Source organism: Apis laboriosa, unplaced genomic scaffold (assembly GCF_014066325.1).
Source record: "Apis laboriosa isolate Shangri-la unplaced genomic scaffold, ASM1406632v1 scaffold11_cov152, whole genome shotgun sequence".
Classification (NCBI taxonomy): Eukaryota; Metazoa; Arthropoda; class Insecta; order Hymenoptera; family Apidae; genus Apis; species Apis laboriosa.
The window spans coordinates 4,869,302-4,890,374 of NW_025221020.1; the positions used below are offsets into that span (position 1 = coordinate 4,869,302).

Here is a 21,073-nt window from a genome sequence, read left to right on the forward strand (position 1 = left end):
CTTGTGAAAATTGTGACGTTGACACGATCAATCAACATGATCGTCGAACTACTCGTGTTCCCTTCATATATATATATATCCAAGAATCTGTTACGTCAAACTGTATACGTTGACGCGTTATTTATATAGTTTTCGATTACATTTTTTTTAATAGCACAAGGATCCATAAAATAGTCGCTGTCGACGAATCGTTTTACGCAAGAGAAGAAATAAAAGTTCGATCGTTGAATTCTTTCAAATTGTTTTATGCGATGATATTTCGAAGAAACGGATATTAATCGATAACAAATGAATTGGTTGCATCCGCATGAATATTCACAACAACAGCCTCGATTATTTTTCTTAAACGTTCATTTTTATTAGCGATAAATAAACTTACATATCTTTACAGTAACAACGTCCTCTCGTAACTCTCGGAAAATATGATAATATCTATCCACGAAAATCCATATAGATCGAGATTTCCGTACTCTTTATTTCCACGTGCCACTCTCTTCCCGTATAATATGTGTGTTGTTCCTGTCGTTGGTTATTGGTGTTTCTCATGTGTCGAACACGTCCGCCCCGTCGAAACGAACGGGTCGTATTTTTTTAAGAAATATCGATACGACGCGAGATTCCGTACCGGGAGGATCCTACAATGTTGCAACGTGTGTTTCTTGCATGCGGTCTACGTACACGCACGGAGCTTTACGCTTCCTCGAATAAAATCCTAACGATAGCGAGCGTACACTGTTGTCCTGAACCTAAACGAAACGAAAACGCTCGAAGACGAGTTCGTTAAGTATCGAGCCGAAAATTCTCTGTTGTTCGATTATTATCGATCATCGTCCAATAGCCCATATCCGCCGTGACGATCGCATCGTCCAATTTTCCATTCCATTCCATTTAGAATGAATCTCTTCCACGAGTACCATCCTGCTTCAACTGGTTTCGCTTTTTTCTTTTTTCTTTTTTTTTTTGGTCTTGAACGTGTAATCTACAATGGCTGTATAATCCTTCCTGTTGCTCGAATCTGGCTGGACATGGCGAACATCGTATCCAAAAAATGATGCATTCGTTCAACCACGACGTCCAGAAGAATCGAAAATACCACGCGATCTCGTAAATTCTCGTAATTCTCTTCATCGATCGACTCTCGATCGTTTCTTCTTCTTTTTTTTTTTTTGCCTTTCTTTTCTCTCTCTCTCTCTCTCTCTCTCTCTTTCTCTCTTGTTCATCGACGAAAAAGGGGCTATACAATAGTCGAAAAATATGATTTCGCCAATGATTTCGAACAAGGCGATATACATGATATATATGTATAGATGTACGTATATTTACCAGTTAAGAGGAAAAAGCTTTCGTATAATGATTCGTATATGTATATATGTATATATATGTATATATATACCATGTGTCTTCGGTTTACTCTGCCAGAGAAGCAAATATGTATTTACACGTATATATTTACGAATATTACGCGGCTAGGCGCATATTTTGTGTGCGTGCTATCGAAGTTACATGCAATTACGGTTGAGAATTAGTCAAAACCTTCACCCCTCAAATCCTTTCTCTTTCTCTCTCTCTCTCTCTCTCTCTCTCTCTCTCTCTCTCTCTCTCCTGTTCTCTTCGATTTTAATCCATCCATGGTGTGTTTAATGGAACGTTCGCGTGAACCGAAAAAAACGGATCGAGTTGATAAATACATCGTCGATTGATTTCGCGCGTTTTTGTTTTTTTTACAAAAAGTCGAACAAGCGCGTTTTCCCTATTCGCTCTCATTTTCTTTTTTCTTTTTTTTTTTTTTTTTGGTTTCCACCGCGTGCAGTTTAATTAATTAATGGCGCAATCGTCGAACCGTCAAGGACGACATTTTCATTGACCGCAAAAAAAATGAACGTCCTATCGATTCGAAACGATACAAACAATATCTCCGTGTCGTTTTTAAATACTTTTCGTTCTCTCTCTCTCTTTCTCACTCTTTCTTTCTCTCTCGCTCTCTCTCCCTCCCTAATTGAAAGACGTCAAGGCGAACAATCACGTTCGAATTCATCGAAAAATGCTCGAAAAGATGAGGCTCGTTCTCGACGGGTGAGCGCGGGGGCACGATTTTACAAAAATTTTGGTATTTCTTAAGCGACTAACCCTAATTACGTCACCGACGCGAGACACGAGGCTCGTTCGTTTTATCAAATCACAATTATAATATAAAAAATCAAGTGTCCTCCTCTCGTTTACGCTAAAATTGCGGTCCCTTGAGCAGTCGAGGTTTTGGCGCTTCTCAAAGTAGTCACTTCATCTCCCCTCTTCGTTTCTTCGGTTCTTCGTCCACCAATCGAAATTTGCTTGAAAGGCGGCTCGAGTCCCGTCGAATCAACCACTTTTCCCCCCTCCCTAAATCATCCGTATTTCCACTTCGGATTCGGATCCATTCATCTCCCACGAAAAAATTCACCCTCGAAATCGCGAAAGATTTCGTTGCACGATTCCGACAAGAGTCCGGTGTCTGGCCAGACACCGCAGCGTCCCGCGTGCTCTGAACTCGTAAAGTACAACCGAAGTCTCAACATGTTGGTTGGTTATTTTTTTTAAACGCTAACATAAGTGTCCTTACGTAAGTAACATTTAAACCGCGCACAACGTTTTGTTTAAGTAGCTTTTACGAAGCAATTGTATATCGTTAGATATCGAACGAACCGCGACGACGGTTCCACGACTCGTTCTCATACTCTCGACGGAACAACCACTCGTGAGAAGAAGAAGAAGAAGAAAAAGAAGAAAAAAAAAAATCCGATCCGTCGTTGCGTCCGTTGCGTCGAACGAGTAGTATATATATATATATGTATATATATCTCTATTTTCGTGCATCGACGTTCCTCTCTCTCTCTCTCTCTCTCTCTCTCTCTGGAGAACGCTCAAGGCTAAATGAAAACGAAACGCGAAACGATCCGATTAAGGGCATCTTCGTGCCGAGATAGAGAAAATCGCGCACCGATCAGAGGTCCGATCCTTTTATTAGACAAATATGGAGGACCTCTGGTGCACGCGTCGACCGTTTACGAATAAACGGGGAAACGAAGTTTGGTTTTCGGCGGAAGAAGAACAACCTAACGAGACATCCTCAAGCCCAAGAAGATTGGAATACTCTTGGTTTATTTCTCTTGGTTTCTCGAGCCGTGTAACACGTATCTCGTCCTCGTTTCATCCTCGCGTGTATTCGACGGTGTTGAAAATACGATTCATCGATTCATCCCCCCTTTAGCATTCTCCCTCAGGATTTTGAATCTTGGTCGCGGCGGCGGTGGCGAAACGCATTCTCCTCCTCCTGACCACGGAGAACGCCGATGACGGTAATTTTCGACGGCGATGCGAGGATGAGATCGAATCACGATCGAAATCCCATCTCGCGACGGGTCTCCCTCAAAGGACCGGCTCCTCGTCGGTCTCCTCCTCGTTCTCGTCCTGCTCCCCCGCCTGCCACTGGACGAGCGCCCCGACCGACGAGATCGAGTTCGCCTTCGCTCTTCGCTGCTGCCTCTTCTGCTGCCCGCTCGCGCCACCTTGCCCGTTCCCGCCGCCGCCGCTCACGGCCAAGCTGCAGCAACCGCTCGATCCGCTCGAACTGCTCCCCGGGGTGTTGACCACGGACGAGACCAGGTCCAGGTCGATCTGTTGCTCGTGGGCGTCGATCAGTGGCCGAAGAGCGGTTCTCAGGGACCAGTAGAGGCGAGGGTAAGCGCGCTCTTGTCCGAGTATCAGCTCCTTGCTTTGTTTCCGCTTCTGCAACAGGATCGAAAGGTGTTAGTAGGTGTGGTTGTCGTTCTGTCTAATCAAAAGCGAAGCGATTGGAAGGAAAACGCGTGAGAATCGATCGCGTCTAATTAAAGGGGGACGGGGAGAGGCAGGACGATTAGAAGTAAATCCGAGGAGGAGAGGAGATTCGCTCACCTCGGGAAGGTCGCTCGACCCGATTCCCCGTGAAACCAGCAGCTTCTTGCTCTCGACGAATTGCCTCAACGCCTTCTCCCGCACGTAAACGAACGGCCGCACGACCCTCAGATCTTGGCGGCGTATGTAATAGTGGGCTTTCATGGTTCTCAGCTTGCCTCCGTGAAACACCGAGACGAGGAAACCCTCGGTCAGATCGTCCAGATGTTGGCCCACGGCCAATACGTTGTAATTGTGTCGCTTGGCGATCGCGTACAACTGCGCCCTGGTCGCCCGATCGCAGAAGCTGCACGCCCCGCTCGCGTCCACCCCCTCCACCCCTCGACTAACGCCGCTGTTGGCGTTGCTCTCGTCGCTCGTCGCAACTTGCTCCTCGCGGAAGTAAGGGACGTTCAAACTCTTGAGATAGCTGGCCAGTTCCAGGGGGTTGGGTCCGTTCGCGTCCACGGTCGCGGCGCCGATCTCGAAGTCCACCCCCTTCGACCTCACGTAGAATCGGTATTGGTGCAACGTGTGCAACAAGGAGAGGGAGCTTTTGCAACTGGTCGACAAGCAAACAAGCACCCGGTCGTTGTCCCGAATCATGTCGAACTCCTGCATCGCCTCGACGGCTGGCTTCCAGATGTTCTTCGGCGGGCAATGCCACTGAGGTCGCCACGCTTCCACCTTCCCGTCCTTCGACTCGAACGTCCCGCTCCCTTGGTCCCCCCCGTCCTCCTCCTCCTTCAAGTCGTTGCCCGAGCATTCCTCGTCCTCGGAGAAGTCGTCGTTCTGACGGACTTGTTGCTGCTTGCAACTGTTCGATTTGTTGGGCAGCGCGGTCATCGAGGACGTCCTCGGCTTGCGGCCGTAGCTGTTGGTGGAATTCGACTCGGCGCTGCTGCTGCGCTTCAAGTCGACCGAGTCGAGGGATTTGTCGCTCTCGTGAAACGACAGATTGATACCGCTGTCCTGAGAGCTGACCGAGTTCACCGCGGAATAAATTTTCGGCAGGACCTTTCTCGCGTCGCCTATCTCCAAACCGCCGCGCTCTTGGGAATCGTCGTCGTTCAAGTCGTCGTCCAGGTCGTGCACCACCTCCTCGTCGTCCGTTTTCGACCGCTTGCTTCGACTCACCATCTGCTCGCCCTCGGCCGGCTTCATCACGTATATCACCGTCTCGTCGGACGAGCACTCGCTCGACATCTTGCTCTCCTGCTGGGTCAACTCGCCCACCTTCCCGGAGATCTCTATCGGGCCGCTTCGCCTCGCGGCCGATATCCTCGCGGACGCCGACGCTTGGACGATCCTCCCTCTGTCGGGAGAGCCGCACCCGTTCGAGGACACGTCGGATGCCGACGCGTCGGGGGAGTGTCTGTGCAGTCCGTCCACCGCGTTCACCATGCACCTGATCTCGGACTTCACCTCGCTGGCCATCTCCTTCGAGAACTCCATCAGGTATTCCGCGATGTCGCTCGCCGTGAACGAATCGTGCCTCGTCTGTTTCTCCTCGACCGAGAGCTGCCCGACCGCGTTCAAGTTTCGGGAATGATGCTGCGGCGTGTTCTCCGACGTGTTCGTCTCCGACAGGGCGTCGTCCACTTTCGAGATCACCTCTCGTATCTCCGACTTGATCTCGGTCGCCAACTCCTTCGTCATCTCCTTCACGTAAGCCCTCAGATCGTCCTCCGACCTTTGGCCGCCGTTCGCCGAGATCGGGGACGACCTGCCACCCCCGCCTACGAATTTTTCCGTGTAATCGCTGACCGACGAGTAGGAGGAGGGGGGCGAGGTCGCCGTGTGACAATTCAACGACAAGATCGAGTGGCTCGGGCTCCCGTTGTCCAACTCCAACGAGTTCAAGTCCGTCTGGCTGCTGCAACTGCAATGGTGGCGCCTGTGCTTCGAGTAGGTGCTCCCGTTGTTACTCCCGCTCAGCCCGAGGCTCGTCAACGTCTGCGGGCTGAGGGGCAGCGGGGGGATCGGGGAGGAGGAGGAGGAGGCCACGTTTCGATTGGCGGGATCCGCGGCGCCACCGCCGCCGCCGCCGCCGCCGCCACCGCCTCCGCCTCCGCCACCGCCGCCGCCCCCGCTGCTTCCCAGAGAGTTGCACCTCACTCGGCCGGCGTTCGAAGGCTCGATCAGGTCCCTTTGCTCCTTGATCGGCCTGTTGGCCGCGTGGGACGGCATCGCGCCGAGGGCGGACGGCGTCACGGCCTCGCCGACCGCGAATCTGACGGGCGTCGGCGAGCTCGGGCAAGTGGCGGGCGACCTCTGACCCTTGGCCGACTCGAGCTCGGCCGAGATCGAGCGCGGCTCCTCCTCGTTCCCGCTCCCCGCCCCGGAGGACGAGGACGCGTTCAACAGCGTCTTCCTCGCCGAGCTCAACGCGGGCAGGCTTCGATGCCTCGGCGAGTTGGGGGAGATCGGCACGTTCCCCGTCCGGGGGATGTCGCTGTTCAGTCGGCGGATGCTGTTGGCAAGGGCGAGGGAGTTGACCAAGCTGTCGTGGGTGGTGGTGGGCGTGTGGTGGCCGTGCTTGCTCCAGGACAGCATCGGGTTGAAAGGCACGTCTTGCTTCACGTTCTGCGAGTTGCCCAGAAGAAGGTCCTGCGCCTCGCTCGGCAGCATGAACCATCGAAGGGACTCGAACCGTTCCGACACGAAGTTGTAGCTACGGTCTATCTGGAGCGGATACCTCTGCGCCATTTTCCTAGCCCGGTTGAAAATATTGCGCGCCGTCTGCAGACAATCGCCGTAGTTCTGGGGAAGTACGCCCGTTCCGGACACCCGCCTCTCGGAGGCGTTCATCTTCCCGTCCGTGTATCTGATGGTGCTCAGCCACTTTCGCTCCTTGAACACGCTGTTCGTGTGGTGCCTCCATTCCCCCGTGTCCGGGTTCAACACGTACTGCGGCAACAATTTCCACCCTTCCGTCGCCACCATCTTCAACGCCTCGAGAACGAACGCGACCTCCGCCTCGGACATGAAGAAGGGGAACGACAGTTTCGCGAATCCGGGCCTCAAACCCTCCGCGTTCGTCTCCTCGTTCTTCTCCACGTTCCTCTCCCTGCAAACGATAAGATGACCCGATCTCGCTTGCTGCGACGCGTGTGCGTGTGCATATCTGTATGTACATATCGAATGCGAGCGAATCGATACGAGAGCAGCCTACCGCCACTTACCCCTCTATCAAAGCTTTCTGGTATTCCTTGGCGAGTCGTTGGTCGATCCCCATCAGGTCGTGAGCGTAACGGCCGGCACACGCGCACCCGCCACGCGCCTGTATACCGAACACGTCGTTCAACACGGCGCACACGAAGTTGTGGTGGAGGAACGTGCCGCGCGGGTGACGAACCATGAACGAGAAGATCGGTAGCCTCTTGACATTCTGGGAGCCGCTGCCGAGCAGAATCAGTTCCGGAATCGTGCGTACGTGTGCCAACACTTGCCTACGGGAGGGGAGAGAAGCATGAATAACGATGATAATTTACGACTTATGCGTCGTCCCTCGTCCAAAATCGATCGAGTTTTATTATGCTCTTGGAAGAACAGCTCCCGTTTCAGCAAACGGGGAATCGGCTCGATCGAAGCACGCGATTTCGGACGAAGAAGAGGCAAAGTTAATTCGTATCTGGTACACGGGAGAGGAAGTGAAAAGCGTACCTCGATATCTTATCTTGACGAGCGACGATCGCTCGAGGCGTCACGTTCTCCTTCAGTTGAACCGCGAGTCCGCATCTGATGGCCTCCACGACACCCGCGGTGCCGCTCTCCTCGCGGAGTTCCGCGTCCCGGTGGTAGTGATGGGAGTCCCTCATGTCCTCCGTGGCAATTTTATCTTTGAGAAGGGACCGTTTGGTCACGAGCACCCCGGGTGACTGTACACCGCCGATGAACTTGTGCCCGGCGAAAATAATCGCGTCTTTGTGCACGGTCGTCTCACCGACGCCGGGCAGATGTGGGTTCATGTCGATCTGTACGTACGGGGCTGCAAGATAATATATATATATATATATTTTATCGCGACGAAGAGAGAGAGGGAGGGAGAATAACGAGAGAAAATTTGCATACGACACGAGGTTTTACGCAACGAGATAATTGAACGCAGGTAACATCCGAGCGATTGAATGGTGAGCGCGATAATGGTAGGTGTATTTTTATCGTGAAATGGGGCAAACGTTGCGTCACGTTAATATCTTTCGTCGATTCGACGATCCGCACGGGCATGATCGTTACCTGCTGTGGTGTAATCCCAGATACTGAGCGCCCCATACTGATGGAGGAGGAGGGTCGTGGCGACGTCATCTGCCAAAACCCCGGTTATGCAACTGGCAGCGCTGAAGCATCCGATCATTTGCGTAACACCCTCGGATCGCATCTTGATCAAGCTTCGATCGAGATCGTTCAAGTCTAAGAAGCCCTCCCGGGTCTCCGACACTCGTATTATCTGCGGTTAATTATTCCAAAATGTTACGACAGATTCTTCTCTTCGCTTGCAATTTGCATACTATCATAGACCATGTGCGCGATGAACGGTGCTTATTAATTTTCACGTAATTTATTCGTGATCGAGACGATTATGCGAAGAGCGAGTAATTATATATTTGCGCATTGTATCGTTATTTTTTCTTTTATGCAGTTATATATAGTTAACACAATGAAAGCATTTCAAAGGTAACGAATGTAATTTGTAAGTTGACTAGTAAATAGCTGGTGATTAGATCTTTTTAATTAGATTCTCGATACGATCGACGCCTTCCTTTTATAAAATATTTAAATAAACCGTTTTCGAATTTTCCTATTTATATATTCGCATAAAATCAAAATTACACAACAAAGTGTAAACAGTAAAATAGTAAAATATAGCGAGATATCGAAGAGATTTACATTAATTAAAATTTTCATTAGAAAAAAAAATAATCGCGGCGAGAAATAAATTCGATGGTGGAAAAGGATCGTAGTTGAGTATCGATCTTGGCTCGAGCTCGTTTGTGAAACGCGTAATTAAAGTCAAGTTGCGAGGACTATTTCCGAATCTGAGATTAAAATCGGTGATTTGTCGAAAGTTTTTGCAATTCAAATAAAATTAACAATTCCTTCGCGGAGAGGGGGAAAAAAATTCTTAGAAGAGAAAAATCGCGTTTCATTTCCAAAGCCGAAAGTTTTATAGAGCGACCAAGTTAGCGGGAATTTCAAAGGAAAAGATCCATAAAATAAACTTCCTTCCAAAGTGTCGTGCGCTCGCGTTCCGTTCCACGAAGCGTCGAAAGACATCGAAAAACTTTCCCGAAGTAATTTCACCCGAGACAGAAAGAATTCCTCTCCAAGCGCAAAAGCATTATCAGAATTCGCTCGTCTCGTTACAAAAACATCCTGTTTATTAACCTCGCACCTCGAATCTAAATATACGCGTTTACGCCCATTTATAGCTCGAGACAAAACAAAATTAAATTATCACGATCGTTAAAAGAGAGAGATGGTGAGCGAGCATCCTTCGAGAAGACGGAGAGGAAGGATTGATTCCTGAAATGGCGATTCGAAAAATATCGTGAATTTTCAAATGGCGCACGATCGAGAATCACCTTCGACTCCGTCATTCCGCTCGTATATTTCCTTACCCTGACTCCATGCTCCCGCCAAGGGCGGAGATTCGCGTGATGCTCGAACGGTCCAACGAAGACCACAGTGGATTTCGAGAGGTCGAGGTGTCGCAGAAGCGCGCGGAGGGCAGCCGCCGTGCCTTGACCCGTGAAAAGAACCGCATCCTGCTCTCCAGCTCCCACCGCGTGTCGGACGATGTCTCTGGCCTCGTGTCTGTAACGATCGTTTCCCGTCAGGACACATCGATCCGACCTTCCGTGGCCATTAACGATCGTAAAGTCGCCAACGCGTTTCTCGACAACATTTACCGATCTCGGTTTCCTTTGTCGATCGTGAGAGGTCGGATCGTAAATGGGACCGCGTTTATTGCCGCGACGATTTATCTTTCTAACGTTGATTCAAGGAAAGGATATCTTTTTTTTCACGAGATGAGTTGTCACTTTGATAAAAAATTCGCAACGAAAACGATTCTTGCGTACCCTTTGTGTCATTCCGCTGCAAAAATTTGAGTATTTCTTTCCTCTTTTTCTTTTCTTTTGGAAACATAAACACGAAAACCCTTTTTTCCTCCATTCAAAAAAAGTTTCCAGTATATATTTTCGCTCGTAAAATGTCCGTAAATACAAGAACCGTTGACGTTGGCGTTCGCGTAAAATTTAACCTTTCTCTCGCCGAGTCCTCGCCGCGAAAGGATGTAAAAGGATGGACGAGCGAGGGGAAAAAGGATGCGTTTCAGATTCGTGGAGGATCCGTAGTAGCGCGGTTGGGGCCAAGCGGTCGGGGCTCGACTCGGTGGATATTGATCTGGGACACGAGGCGGCGGGGAATGGGACGCCGGCCGAGGAACCACCCCTCGCACGTTCGACCGCGTATAAGATTTAGGGATAACGGGGTCGCTCGCGATCGAAAACTGTGCCAAGTAAGGGAAAGCCGCGGAGAAAAAAGACGCGGAGACGCGAAACGAAAAACGTGCGTGAAAAAGCTCGATCGGCGGGGAGACGGAGAAATGGAAAGGCGTGCGTGCGTGCGTGCGTGCGTGCGTGCGTGCTGTACGGTCGAGTGGCGCAGAAAACGAGTCTCGTTCACCGCGGAAACGGTATCGTCAACCGGAATCGAGCTACGGTATGTTAATCCCGGCGTAGGAAATCGCCGATCACGAATTCACAGCGCGTGCCCCGCCAATACTTTCTAACTCTATCCTCGCGCGATGCACGCGAGTATTTTATTTAGAAAACGTGCGATCGCGCACGAACGACGACGAAGAAGACGCAATTACGCGTTAGTACGAATAGCGGCGGCAATTCCTCCGATTAATAGGTCGGCCTGGAATCGGTTCTGGGAAGCCGGCAGCTGGTGGACGCGGATGTGTCGCGCTCGATGCCCGTCCACCGTGGACGATCCAACGTGCGTGCGCGTGTTCCTCCTCGCGACCTCGATCGTTATCGTGGCCTCTCTCGCGCGCGGAGATAGATAGGCGGAGAAATATCGGCGAGTGGAATGAAAGAAACGTTGGATCGTTCGATCGACTCACCTGAACAGAGACGATTGGAGGCTGCAGATGGAGGTGGACGCTCGGGTGTCGCCCAAATATGGCAGCACTTCCTTCGCGATGTACTCCTCGAGAAATTGCAGTGACCTTCCGGAGGCGGTGTAGTCGCAGTAGACCACTGTGAGAAAGATGAAACGAACGCTCTGAGATGCTTCTCGAAAGTATGCGAGAGAGAGAGAGAGAGAGAGAGAGAGGAGGAGGGAGGGAGGGAAAAAGTCGAGGAAGAGAGAGAAAGAGAGAGGGAGAGAGAATAGAGGACACGACGACCGCGGCGGTGGCAGCGGCGGCGGCGGTTCCTCGAGTCTCGCTAGAGGGAAATCGATCGTCGCTCGCGATAACGCGTCGTCGCGCGTGTTTTATTCAACGCGCGTTGCCAAGTATTTTTCTTTTCTTTTTTTTTTTTTTTTTTTTTTTTGAAAATTTCATACCATGGCATCGAACGCGATTCCAACGCGCTACCGGGTCAACGATTTCCAACGCATTCCCATTTTCTTTCTTTCTTTTTGCTTCTCTTTTTTCCCTTTTTTCCCATTTCCTGCGCTCGTTCATTGACTTTCAACGTGGCGTTTTCCTCGAACCGAAATATCCACCGAACCGGGAGGCCGGTGAGGAAACTGCGCGCTATTATTCTCCGAGCCGCGAAGAGAACAGGCGCCAACGACAGTGCGAAATGTTTATTCGACGATATATCGGGTGTGGCGTTTAGGCGTTCGAGACGAAATTCGAAACTTTTCTCGCAAGAGCAGTGGGCGGAGCGGTTGCCTAAGGTGTTCTATTAGCGTAACGCCAACTCGGGGAATACAAATTCGCGTCGAATCGCGAGAGAGGAGAGAGAGAGAGAGAGAGAGAGAGAGAGAGAGAGAGAGAGGGAGAGAGAGAGAGAAATAAAGTAGGTCGTGGTGTCAAGGCAACGCGAAGGTCGTCCGAAACACCGAAAACAACCGATTCGACCATATATATATATATATATACACATATTATTCCAATTGCTCCAATAAGAGCGAGCCAAGGGTCGCGAGATTCGGGTGAAACCTTGAAACGACCTTGACAGCTTCTATTCGATCCATACGTTCGGTTTTCCAGATACGTACCTATTTATAGGCGAAACCAGTTCATCGCATGCGAATCCACTCTCCGTTCGAGCCGGGTTAGTACCGCGTGTACATCTTTGGACGAAAAGAAATCTGAACCACTTTCCCAGAAAAGAATCGAAGAAACGGAGAAAAAAATCTCGAGCATCGAGATTCGCTCGAGGGATACATCATCGAGAGCTTTTCCAGGGAATACGCAACAAGGTCATGCGCTGTTCGAGCTTTGTTTCGTCGAATCGCTCCGCACCCCGCCTTTCCCCACCCCAGGCGATCGACATTCGCTCCCTGTCCCACCCTGTACATCGGTGTCGAGGCGTCGAAACAGCGGCCGTTGCTTCCGCTGCTATTTTCGGCCACCACTCGCTGCCAGACCGAGTTTACCAGAAAATGGAAAATGTTTATTCAGAGGAGGAGAATGTGAAAACGGTCTAGATCACCTTCCAACAAAGAAACGTGCACGTGCGAGCGTTTTGCTTTTCAGATTTTCATTTGTTTATCGAATTAGTCATAACCGGGGATCCGCTTTTATTTTCTTAAAAAAAAATATGTATATATATATTTATATTCGCCTCGTTACTTCTCTGCATCGCGAATAAAAATTGCGAAAGAGCACGTCTCCGATAATCGATCGAATAAGGAAAGAAAATTATTCGTTTCCATTCGAAATATTCGAAAACTTGACATTTCACGTTTCGACGTCCAACCTTTCCCCTCCATCCACCCACGAAGTTCCATCTTCGACACCCACGAGGCGTCATTCCAAGCTACTCGGCAAGCGCTCGTTTTTCACCCGCAAAAAGAGAGGAGGGAAGAAAAAAAAAAAGGATTCCACGTTTAGAACGTTTTCTCTCGAATCAAGGAGACGTTACATAGAGCGAAACGAAGTCCCTGTACGATTGCACCTGTTTCTCGAGCGAATAATTCTCGTTCTTTCTCTCGTCGAAATCTATCTATCTACCTTGCGAAATATTTAGATCGACGTTTAGAAATGTTTCGTTCTCCCGCGACGCAGGAGGAGGAGGTTATTCCGCGAGGACAAACCGAATCGGTCGCTTATTGGCAGGGAAAGCCAAGGTAGGCGAGGGATAATCACTCGCAGGTGTATGCGTTGCGAAACCGCGATCTGCAACCGGTCTTGGTCCGCGGGCGAAATAATTCCTAAGCCAGCGCGGCTTCCGACCGTTTCGAAAAGAAAAGAAAAGGAAAAAAAAATTATGCCGAGAAGGGGATAAATTGGCATCGCTGCTGCTACTGCTGCCGCCGTTGTTCAGGGAGGGATTAAGCGTGGAACTAAGCGAAATTTAATGGCCGTTTCGTAACTTCGTCCAACGCCGCTTACGTAAAGGCAAGGAGTTCTCGAACGAGCGAGTGGAAGAGTTATATACCGCGAGCCGATCAACAGATGGAAAACGGTCTTCCGCTTTTACTTTTTCGCGGGCATCGTGGCGGAACGGCCGCTTTCTTTGCCGCACAGATAAACAGCTGTTGTTTCGGGGGATTTAACGCTATTTAATCATTTAATAACGGTAATTTGTTCTCGCGTGCCGGCGTGAAAGTGTTAAATTAGAGAACGGATGCAGTTTAAAAAATCGTTAGGAAATATCCTCGATATAAGAGCCCGATGCGAGAAGATTTCGAACGAGAGAGAACGATTGATTCTGACCGCTCTATTCCTTCTTCCAATATATCTTATCTCTCCCTGCCGCGATCGCAAGGCTGTCCTATTTCCATAATATTATCGGAACCCGTCGTCGATTATTCGATCGCTCGATCTCGAACGCAACGATTCGGATATCTTTTTGCGAAAGAGAAACTCCATTCGATCTCTCAGATCTTCTCTTCAGCCTCGAGACACCACCGAACGATTCGACTCGGCAAACAGTGACGACGCTCGCGGCTGACGTCGAAATCTCGTTACTTTATCGAGGCCCGTCATCGGCTTCTATGTATCAATGATCGCTCGATTCTAAACCGTTCGAGGCAACGTCCACCACCCATCCCCTCGCCTTCTTCTCGGGAATTTCGTATTCGAGTACGACGGACAGCCCGAATGTCAACCACGCCTCCGTGGGCGTACAAGCGACCAGGGTCGAGTTTCGCGCAAATATATTTCGATCGTTGAAAATTGCACGCCGGAAAAATTGAAACGAAATCGACCGACTTTATAAATAAATATTTATAAATCGAACCACTCGACGTAACCACAAGTTTCGATAATTGATTTCTATCGCGTGTAACACAGCTCTGTAACCTCGTTGCACGGAGGATGCACGCTCGTAACTTTGCATACCGGTCGCTTTCTCCAGCTTGCGGGCACGAAGCCAAAGCTTGGCTCGTCCGATTCGTTCGCGGGAGGGATCGGCAAAGAGAAAAATAAAATAAAAAGAAATAAACGGAAGGACGGTTAACAGAGTCGCTTAATAGAGTCACGAGAGAGGCGAACCGATAAATCTAACGACGACTTCATCCAACGTGGCGGATGCGTGGCTCGTCGAACGGCCACGGCAGGTACCGGGAATCGCGGGGGATAACGCTTCTGGGCGTAGTTTGACCCAAATCCCGAAGGCGAGTCACCACGATTGCCCGGACGACCGTTCGACCCCGAATCGGCAACTATCCTCGCGATGTCCACGGAGCGCGATGCAGCGCGCTTCTTTGCGCAAGTGGAGCAGACTCGAACAAATGCCACTCGCAATGGCTCTGCCAGGTGCAGAGAGGAGGAAGGAAAAGAAGGAGAGGGAGAGAAGAAAGAAAAAAGAAAAAATAGAGGCGACGGACGGAGGCGAGGACGCGTGCGTGCGCCAACTTAGACAGCGGACGTATCGCTCGTCTGGGATAAACGGTAAATTACCAGCACTCCGCTTTCCAATTAGTCTTCAATTACGCGGGGACGAGTTGGCCGAACGACGGCACGCGTCCCGCCGACGTTTAACCGCTAAACGACGGCGGTTCTCTTCTCTCTCGAACGAACGAACGAGCTCTATCCGTCTCCGTCTGGCAATTAGTTCGAGGAAAAGTTCGTCCCGCGAATTGATTAATTCGATTCGCGAGGGACGAGCGAGAAAGCGCGGATCCGACGGGGGGGGGGGGTATGAGACGGTGGATGGGACGGTAAGGGATGGAATATCGATTAGGCGACGAGGACGCGTAGAGACGCGAGATTCATGGAACGAGAGTTGAACTGCTCTTTGAGGGAACGAACGTTTGAGAGATACGCGGATAGCTTCGCGAGCTATCTTTGCACAATTAAATATTTACGTAACGTCCGCGCAAGATGGCGACGCGTTTGTTTGAATGAGACGCGTTCCATTTACCTTCTGGTGATCGCTTTGTTTGAGAAACGTTTGATTTGGAAAAATATCTAGTAGTGGGAATGTTTAATGGAGCGAACGACTAATTCGCGTACGAAGGAGAAACGAGGGAGATGGATTTGTCGATTCATCTTCGGGACGATCCTCTTTTCTTCACTTCTTTTCTTTCCCTCTCGAGATTTAGCGTTCAGCTGCTTAGTTGCTGCCACTTGGTTCGCTTCGCTAATTGCAATTTGCATGTTGGACGAATATTCATATCTTTTATGACCAGTCTCTCCTCTCAATTATATATATATATATCTTTTTCCAAGATCTTACGTGTACGCAAAATTCTTCGCTAAGGCAATTACATCTACCATGGCCATTGAAAATACACGCGGTGCATTCTATAAATCCTCTCTTCGCTCGTTATCAGTAATCTAGCTAAAGCCTAACGTAAATATTTACTTAGTTCCCGATCACTCGTAATTCACGTGAATCGCTTAATTCCTCGAATATTACGCGATAAATATTATTTATTTAAATCGTATCATCATTAGCCTGTTTCGTATTTTTTTTCATTCTGTTTATCGGCAATAATATTGTAAGAAAAAAAAAAATAAATAAATAACCCGTATCCAAGTTATGAGGATACAATTAAAGTAGAATTGAAAATAATCCATAGAGACATATATGCGACAAATGCATATTTAAATCGTTATAAACGCACGAGAGGGGACGATTGACGGATGATATATTCGCTATGACAAACGTACGTTCTTCGATACGTTCGTCGTGAGTGACGATTCACGAAATTTTGTTCTATTTCCAAAAATTCTATCTCTTCCCTTTTTTTCCTTAAAATTCTTCCTTCCCGAATCGAACGTTACGAATCTCTTTCCAAATTCGAACAGCTCGAGAGAGAAAGAGATTTATTCGATCGAATCGTGCATTTTTTGCTTCGATACCTCTTCGCGCCTCCTGCTCCCCCTCGCGCGCTCCAATGCCAAGAAATGGAACGAAATTAACGCTGACAATTGTCGTCAGCAGCTGGCTGGCGTTCCTGCGTGTCGACCGACTTCGCTAACTGGATTACGCGTCGCTCGTGTTTCACGGCGGATCGTTTCGACCGCCATTCACTTTGTTCCCAGTTACAATCCGGGAAATTGTCCTCGAGGTCGGCCAAGCCGCTCGGCGCGTAACAAGCCTCGCATGCACGCACGCGTTTCCAGAATGATGACAAATCGAAACGAATAATGGATGCCTGTTGCGTGATTCTTTCGTACGATTCTTCGAAAAGAATCCGTATCACTTTTTTTTTCCCAATTTTGTTTCTTCGCGTACTTTGCATCGAACTTGTTTGAAGAAAATTCTACGAATCTTGAAATATTTTTTTTTATCGCTTTTCTTAATAAATACGAATTTCGCGTGCGCGGAAAGAATTTTACGAGTAATAATTTACGCGTAATCGTACGCGAAAGGTGAAGGTAAGTAAAATAAGGAAATTTCAAGTGCATTGTTCCCTTATCTCTATTCTTGTTGATTGTTTCTAGAAAAAAAAAACGGATTAAACGATGTAATTTCTTTATTGCCCTAATCTCGAGTTTCTTCGAGCGAGAGGAAGAATCTTCTTGATAAACTTGACTCGTCGTCGTCGTCGTCGTCATCGTCGTCTCCTGATCGAAAGACGTGGAATAAAAGAATCGAAGAAAGAAAGAAAAAAAAGGAGAAAAGACACGACCTACGAATAGAGAGACGCGGCCTCAACTCGTGTTATACTCGATCGAGTCGAACACGACCCAGTTTCGAGTTCGATTACCCCCACCAACACATTTGTGACGACAGTCTATCCGTGTTCTTTGCACGATACTAACCATCGACCCGACCAACAACCATCGTCCGTCCATTCTACTCCTGTGGAATATTATTCTCACCTACGTTTTATATACGTCGACTCGTGTGACTCAAGATTATGACGGAATCACGAAACGATTAATTAATCGAGGCTCGCCATTAATAAGTCTTAGGATCAAGATTTCTAATTAGCATTGCGCGTAACTACAATAGCAAATGTTTTTAAACAATTCTATGAATTTATATTTGATAAATTTCGTAAATATCTCGATAAATTAATAATAACGGAAACGAGAGGCTTTCGATACAATATACATTTTCGTCTAGATATTTTTATATAATAATTTCAATTCGCGGAAATTGAATTTAACGCGTCTATTTTACGATTCGTATCATTAATTCAACTTCCTGCTTACATATATCCCCTCGATCATTAAAAGTTTAATAAAATTTCCACACGGAATCAAACTTTGAAATTTTTCGCTCATATTTCTCTCATTTATTCCTTATCCTCCTCCCCACACACACGCGCGCGCGCGCGCGAGTAAACGTGTTTTACCTTCCTCCAATTGATTTTACAATCCCTTTGCATCATACTCATGCCCAACAATATATATATATATATATATATCCACCAGTGGACTCGTCCACTCCATCCTAAAAACATTTCCTCTAAACACGCTCTAACGTTTCTACGTTTCGTTCCCAGCAAATGGAAAACATCGATCGATATAGGTACGCGAGGGAAGGCAGCGAACAAAATTACAAAAGAGGTTTTAACCTTCCAACCCAAGTTTTTCTTCAAATCGGCTCGCAATAAACCGAATCGAGATCGATCAAGCTCCTTTCAGATCTGACGCCGAGATAAGAGAGGCACGTTTTTCCACGAGGATACGCTCCCACTGCCAATTAACGAACTCGCGCCAAGCGGTTTTTCAAGTGGAACGCCTTGCGCTCTCCACAATTACGCGGACCTTTGGAAAGGGAAGTGTGGGTTGAATCGAGCGTGGGTGTCCCCAGCCGTCCCGCCCTGCCCACTTTCGTGCCGGCAACACACACCTGACCTTCGAAACGACGATAAATTTCAGATTAGTCAACCACGCGTAGTAGTCTGTTCGTACGCACAATTGTATATATCTGCTCCAATCGAAGGTCGAGTTCGAGTGTTGCACCTTTGAATTTCGTTCGAAACGAGATCGAAACGGGGTTTCCTCCGTTCTTCGATCGAGTATCGCGTGATACGTACGGCCGATGCGCGAGATTGCACGCCGAATGGGGGAAGGAAAAAAAAGTCGTGTCTGATAAGGAAACTCGTGCAGCTGTCGAGGGATCGATCGCTTTATCGACTGATGTCATCCGCGGTTCACGCTTTCAAATCCTAATCTGCGCGAAGTTTGTAAAATGATAACTCTCTCGAGCGTTCGTGAGATTCACGAGGATCAACCTTCGTGAGATTACAGGAATTGTATACACGATTTAAAATTATCAATTATAAAATTGTTAATAACGAATTCTTCGTAATGCTAACGAAAATTAATTAGACACATTTAAATTTAATCGAACTCGAAGCACTGATTCATTTCCAAAAGACGCGAGAGAAAAAAAGTTGGACGAATCGATCGATTCATTTGTTTATTAATTGAACCGTTATTCGAAGAATGTAACTCCAATTGTGACGTGAAATCAAGCGAAAATCATTTCGCCTCGGATCCCTCTCCCTTGGAACTTGTCCGAACTCGAGCAAACATGGACGAAACTTTTCCAAAAATTGGCGGACAATGTCCGGAAGAAGCGTAAAACTGGGCGAAGCCGAACAGTTCCGTTAGCAACAACCTTGGCCAAGATCATCGTTATCGCGTGACAAGTAGCTCTATAAATAATGCGTCGCGATAGAACGTTGTTGCGGCAACTTACCGCGAATCATCGCGCGTCACCAGGAAAGAGAGAGAAAGAGAGAGAGAGAGGGAGGGAGAGAGGGAGAGGAGCGGTTCGAGTGGTCGTGGACGAAGCGTGGAACCGCGACGGGGCACGTGTTCTCGCGTCGGTTACGCTTTCGTCGTCGTGTGCCGTTCTAGGAATCTTCTCGCGAGCGCCAAAAAGCCCGCGGAACCGGGCCTCGAGCGAAGAGAATGGGGAAGAGAGGGTGGAGAAGCCTTACGAGACCCGTGCACCGGGGCTAAATTTGGAACAAGGCTCGTATCCAACGTTGCCCGGCTCGGCACAGGGCGGTTGAGAGAGCTTGCGACCTAAATACGAAGGGATCCCCGACAGAGGAGAGTGTTTCCTCGGGGTCGCTTCCGTGAAATCACGCGAAAATAGTCCCTCTTTGTTCGCAAGTGGCGCCGTTTCTTTCTCTTTCGAAACAGGCAATTCCTTCTCCTCGCTTCTCCTATACCGAAAAATACCGACCACTCCATAATTCGATCTCCAGCCCGTGGAATGGGGAGACGAAAGAAAGAAAGAAAGAAAGTTGGCCGATCCGAGTGGAAACAATGGATTTCTATATTGCTCGTCTCGTTGTGGATAAGGTGCAGTGTTCGAAGTGAGATGGAAATGAAAATTATCGATATAGAAGAGACTTTGTACCGTGATGCGAAATTGACGTGAGAAAAATTTTCCTGTCCGTGATTTATACGGATGATTCCAGCCTTTTTCTTTTTAAACGAGAGTTTTTTTTCGTAGAATATTGATGTAATACAGCAGAGCAACGATAGTAGAGCAATCGAAAACGAACCAAGGCTAGATAATAGAGAGAGAATTAAAATAAAAGGGGAGGAAAAAGATTAATTTCCATGGAAACATTCCGAATCGATGCCTGCATCCGTTGACCTGTTGCGGAAGATTTGTCGAGGTCAGTATTTTTTATAACGAAGTCGTTTATTGCGAGATGCAGACACAGCCTGCATCTATTATTTAGAACGATAAATCACCGTGCGCTCTCACGGATGCAGATAACCGTGACTACTATTCACCACTGCGAATTTTTCCGAACGTATCTTATCTAACGGCTGTCGTGGTTCCGCAACGCGGGGACCACAGTTTTCGATCTCGTCCTTTCGGCTCCTCGATCTTCGGATAGATCTTCGGATGGGAAGCGTTTAAAAACCGAAAGTGATTAAATCACCGCTCCACACTTCCTTGGACCGTTTAACCCTGGAGCAATGACGCATGAATGGAGACGACCCCCGATCCCCCGCTTGAACTTGGGACGCGGATTATAATTTACGAACGACCGAGAAACCGGTTAAGCGCGGTGTCGCGGTATCGTTTCAATCGGATGGCGACACGCGCTCCTTCTCTCCGTCCTCGTCACGCGCGACGCTGTTCACGATCGATACGATTCGTCGCCACCGTGTTTCCGCGATGACTGAGGATGACCCGCCCCGTTTCCGCGGAGCGAAAGAGATCTGGAATAGGCTGGAACTAAAGATAAGATGAATAGGGAGCCTCTAATTGCCATCCGTTTCCTTTATCTCATTATATTTTGTCACGAATACGCAGATCTCGAAACAGATCGGGCTCGATGTTGTTCCAGGAATTCTAAGTTTTGTTTCCGATCCTTCCATTGGACGTTATTATTGTTGTTGTCGTAAGATAATCTAACCAGCTAATCGGTGCTCGCAATTAGGAAATATATTTGAACGAATTGATCCGTATATTTCAGATATATTTAGTTATGTAATTAGTCATTATGGTGACATTAATTAACCACCGACTCAAGGAACGAATGACGCGAGGAGCATCGATTATGTGGTAACTAGTCAAAGTGTCATAAA

General features: G+C 48.3%; 2 protein-coding genes across 2 annotated transcripts in view; one reads left to right on the forward strand and one right to left on the reverse strand.

The window, feature by feature from the left end:
• Positions 1-333: 333 nt before the first annotated feature.
• LOC122718280 overlaps positions 334-21,073 on the reverse strand; it is a 56,054-nt gene continuing 35,314 nt past the window's right edge. The window contains exons 2-8 of the mRNA XM_043943177.1: positions 11,045-11,180; positions 9,531-9,726; positions 8,149-8,359; positions 7,576-7,900; positions 7,095-7,361; positions 3,931-6,979; positions 334-3,762 (exon numbers count right to left, since the gene is read on the reverse strand). Coding sequence (XP_043799112.1) covers positions 3,403-3,762; positions 3,931-6,979; positions 7,095-7,361; positions 7,576-7,900; positions 8,149-8,359; positions 9,531-9,726; positions 11,045-11,180 — 4,544 coding nt within the window. The 3' untranslated portion in view covers positions 334-3,402. The remainder of the gene's footprint in view (positions 3,763-3,930; positions 6,980-7,094; positions 7,362-7,575; positions 7,901-8,148; positions 8,360-9,530; positions 9,727-11,044; positions 11,181-21,073) is intronic.
• LOC122718307 (RIB43A-like with coiled-coils protein 1) overlaps positions 18,763-21,073 on the forward strand; it is a 42,783-nt gene continuing 40,472 nt past the window's right edge. Inside the window, exons 1-2 of the mRNA XM_043943230.1 lie at positions 18,763-19,900; positions 19,980-20,148. Of these exons, the coding sequence (XP_043799165.1) occupies positions 20,109-20,148 (40 nt within the window). The 5' untranslated portion in view covers positions 18,763-19,900; positions 19,980-20,108. The remainder of the gene's footprint in view (positions 19,901-19,979; positions 20,149-21,073) is intronic.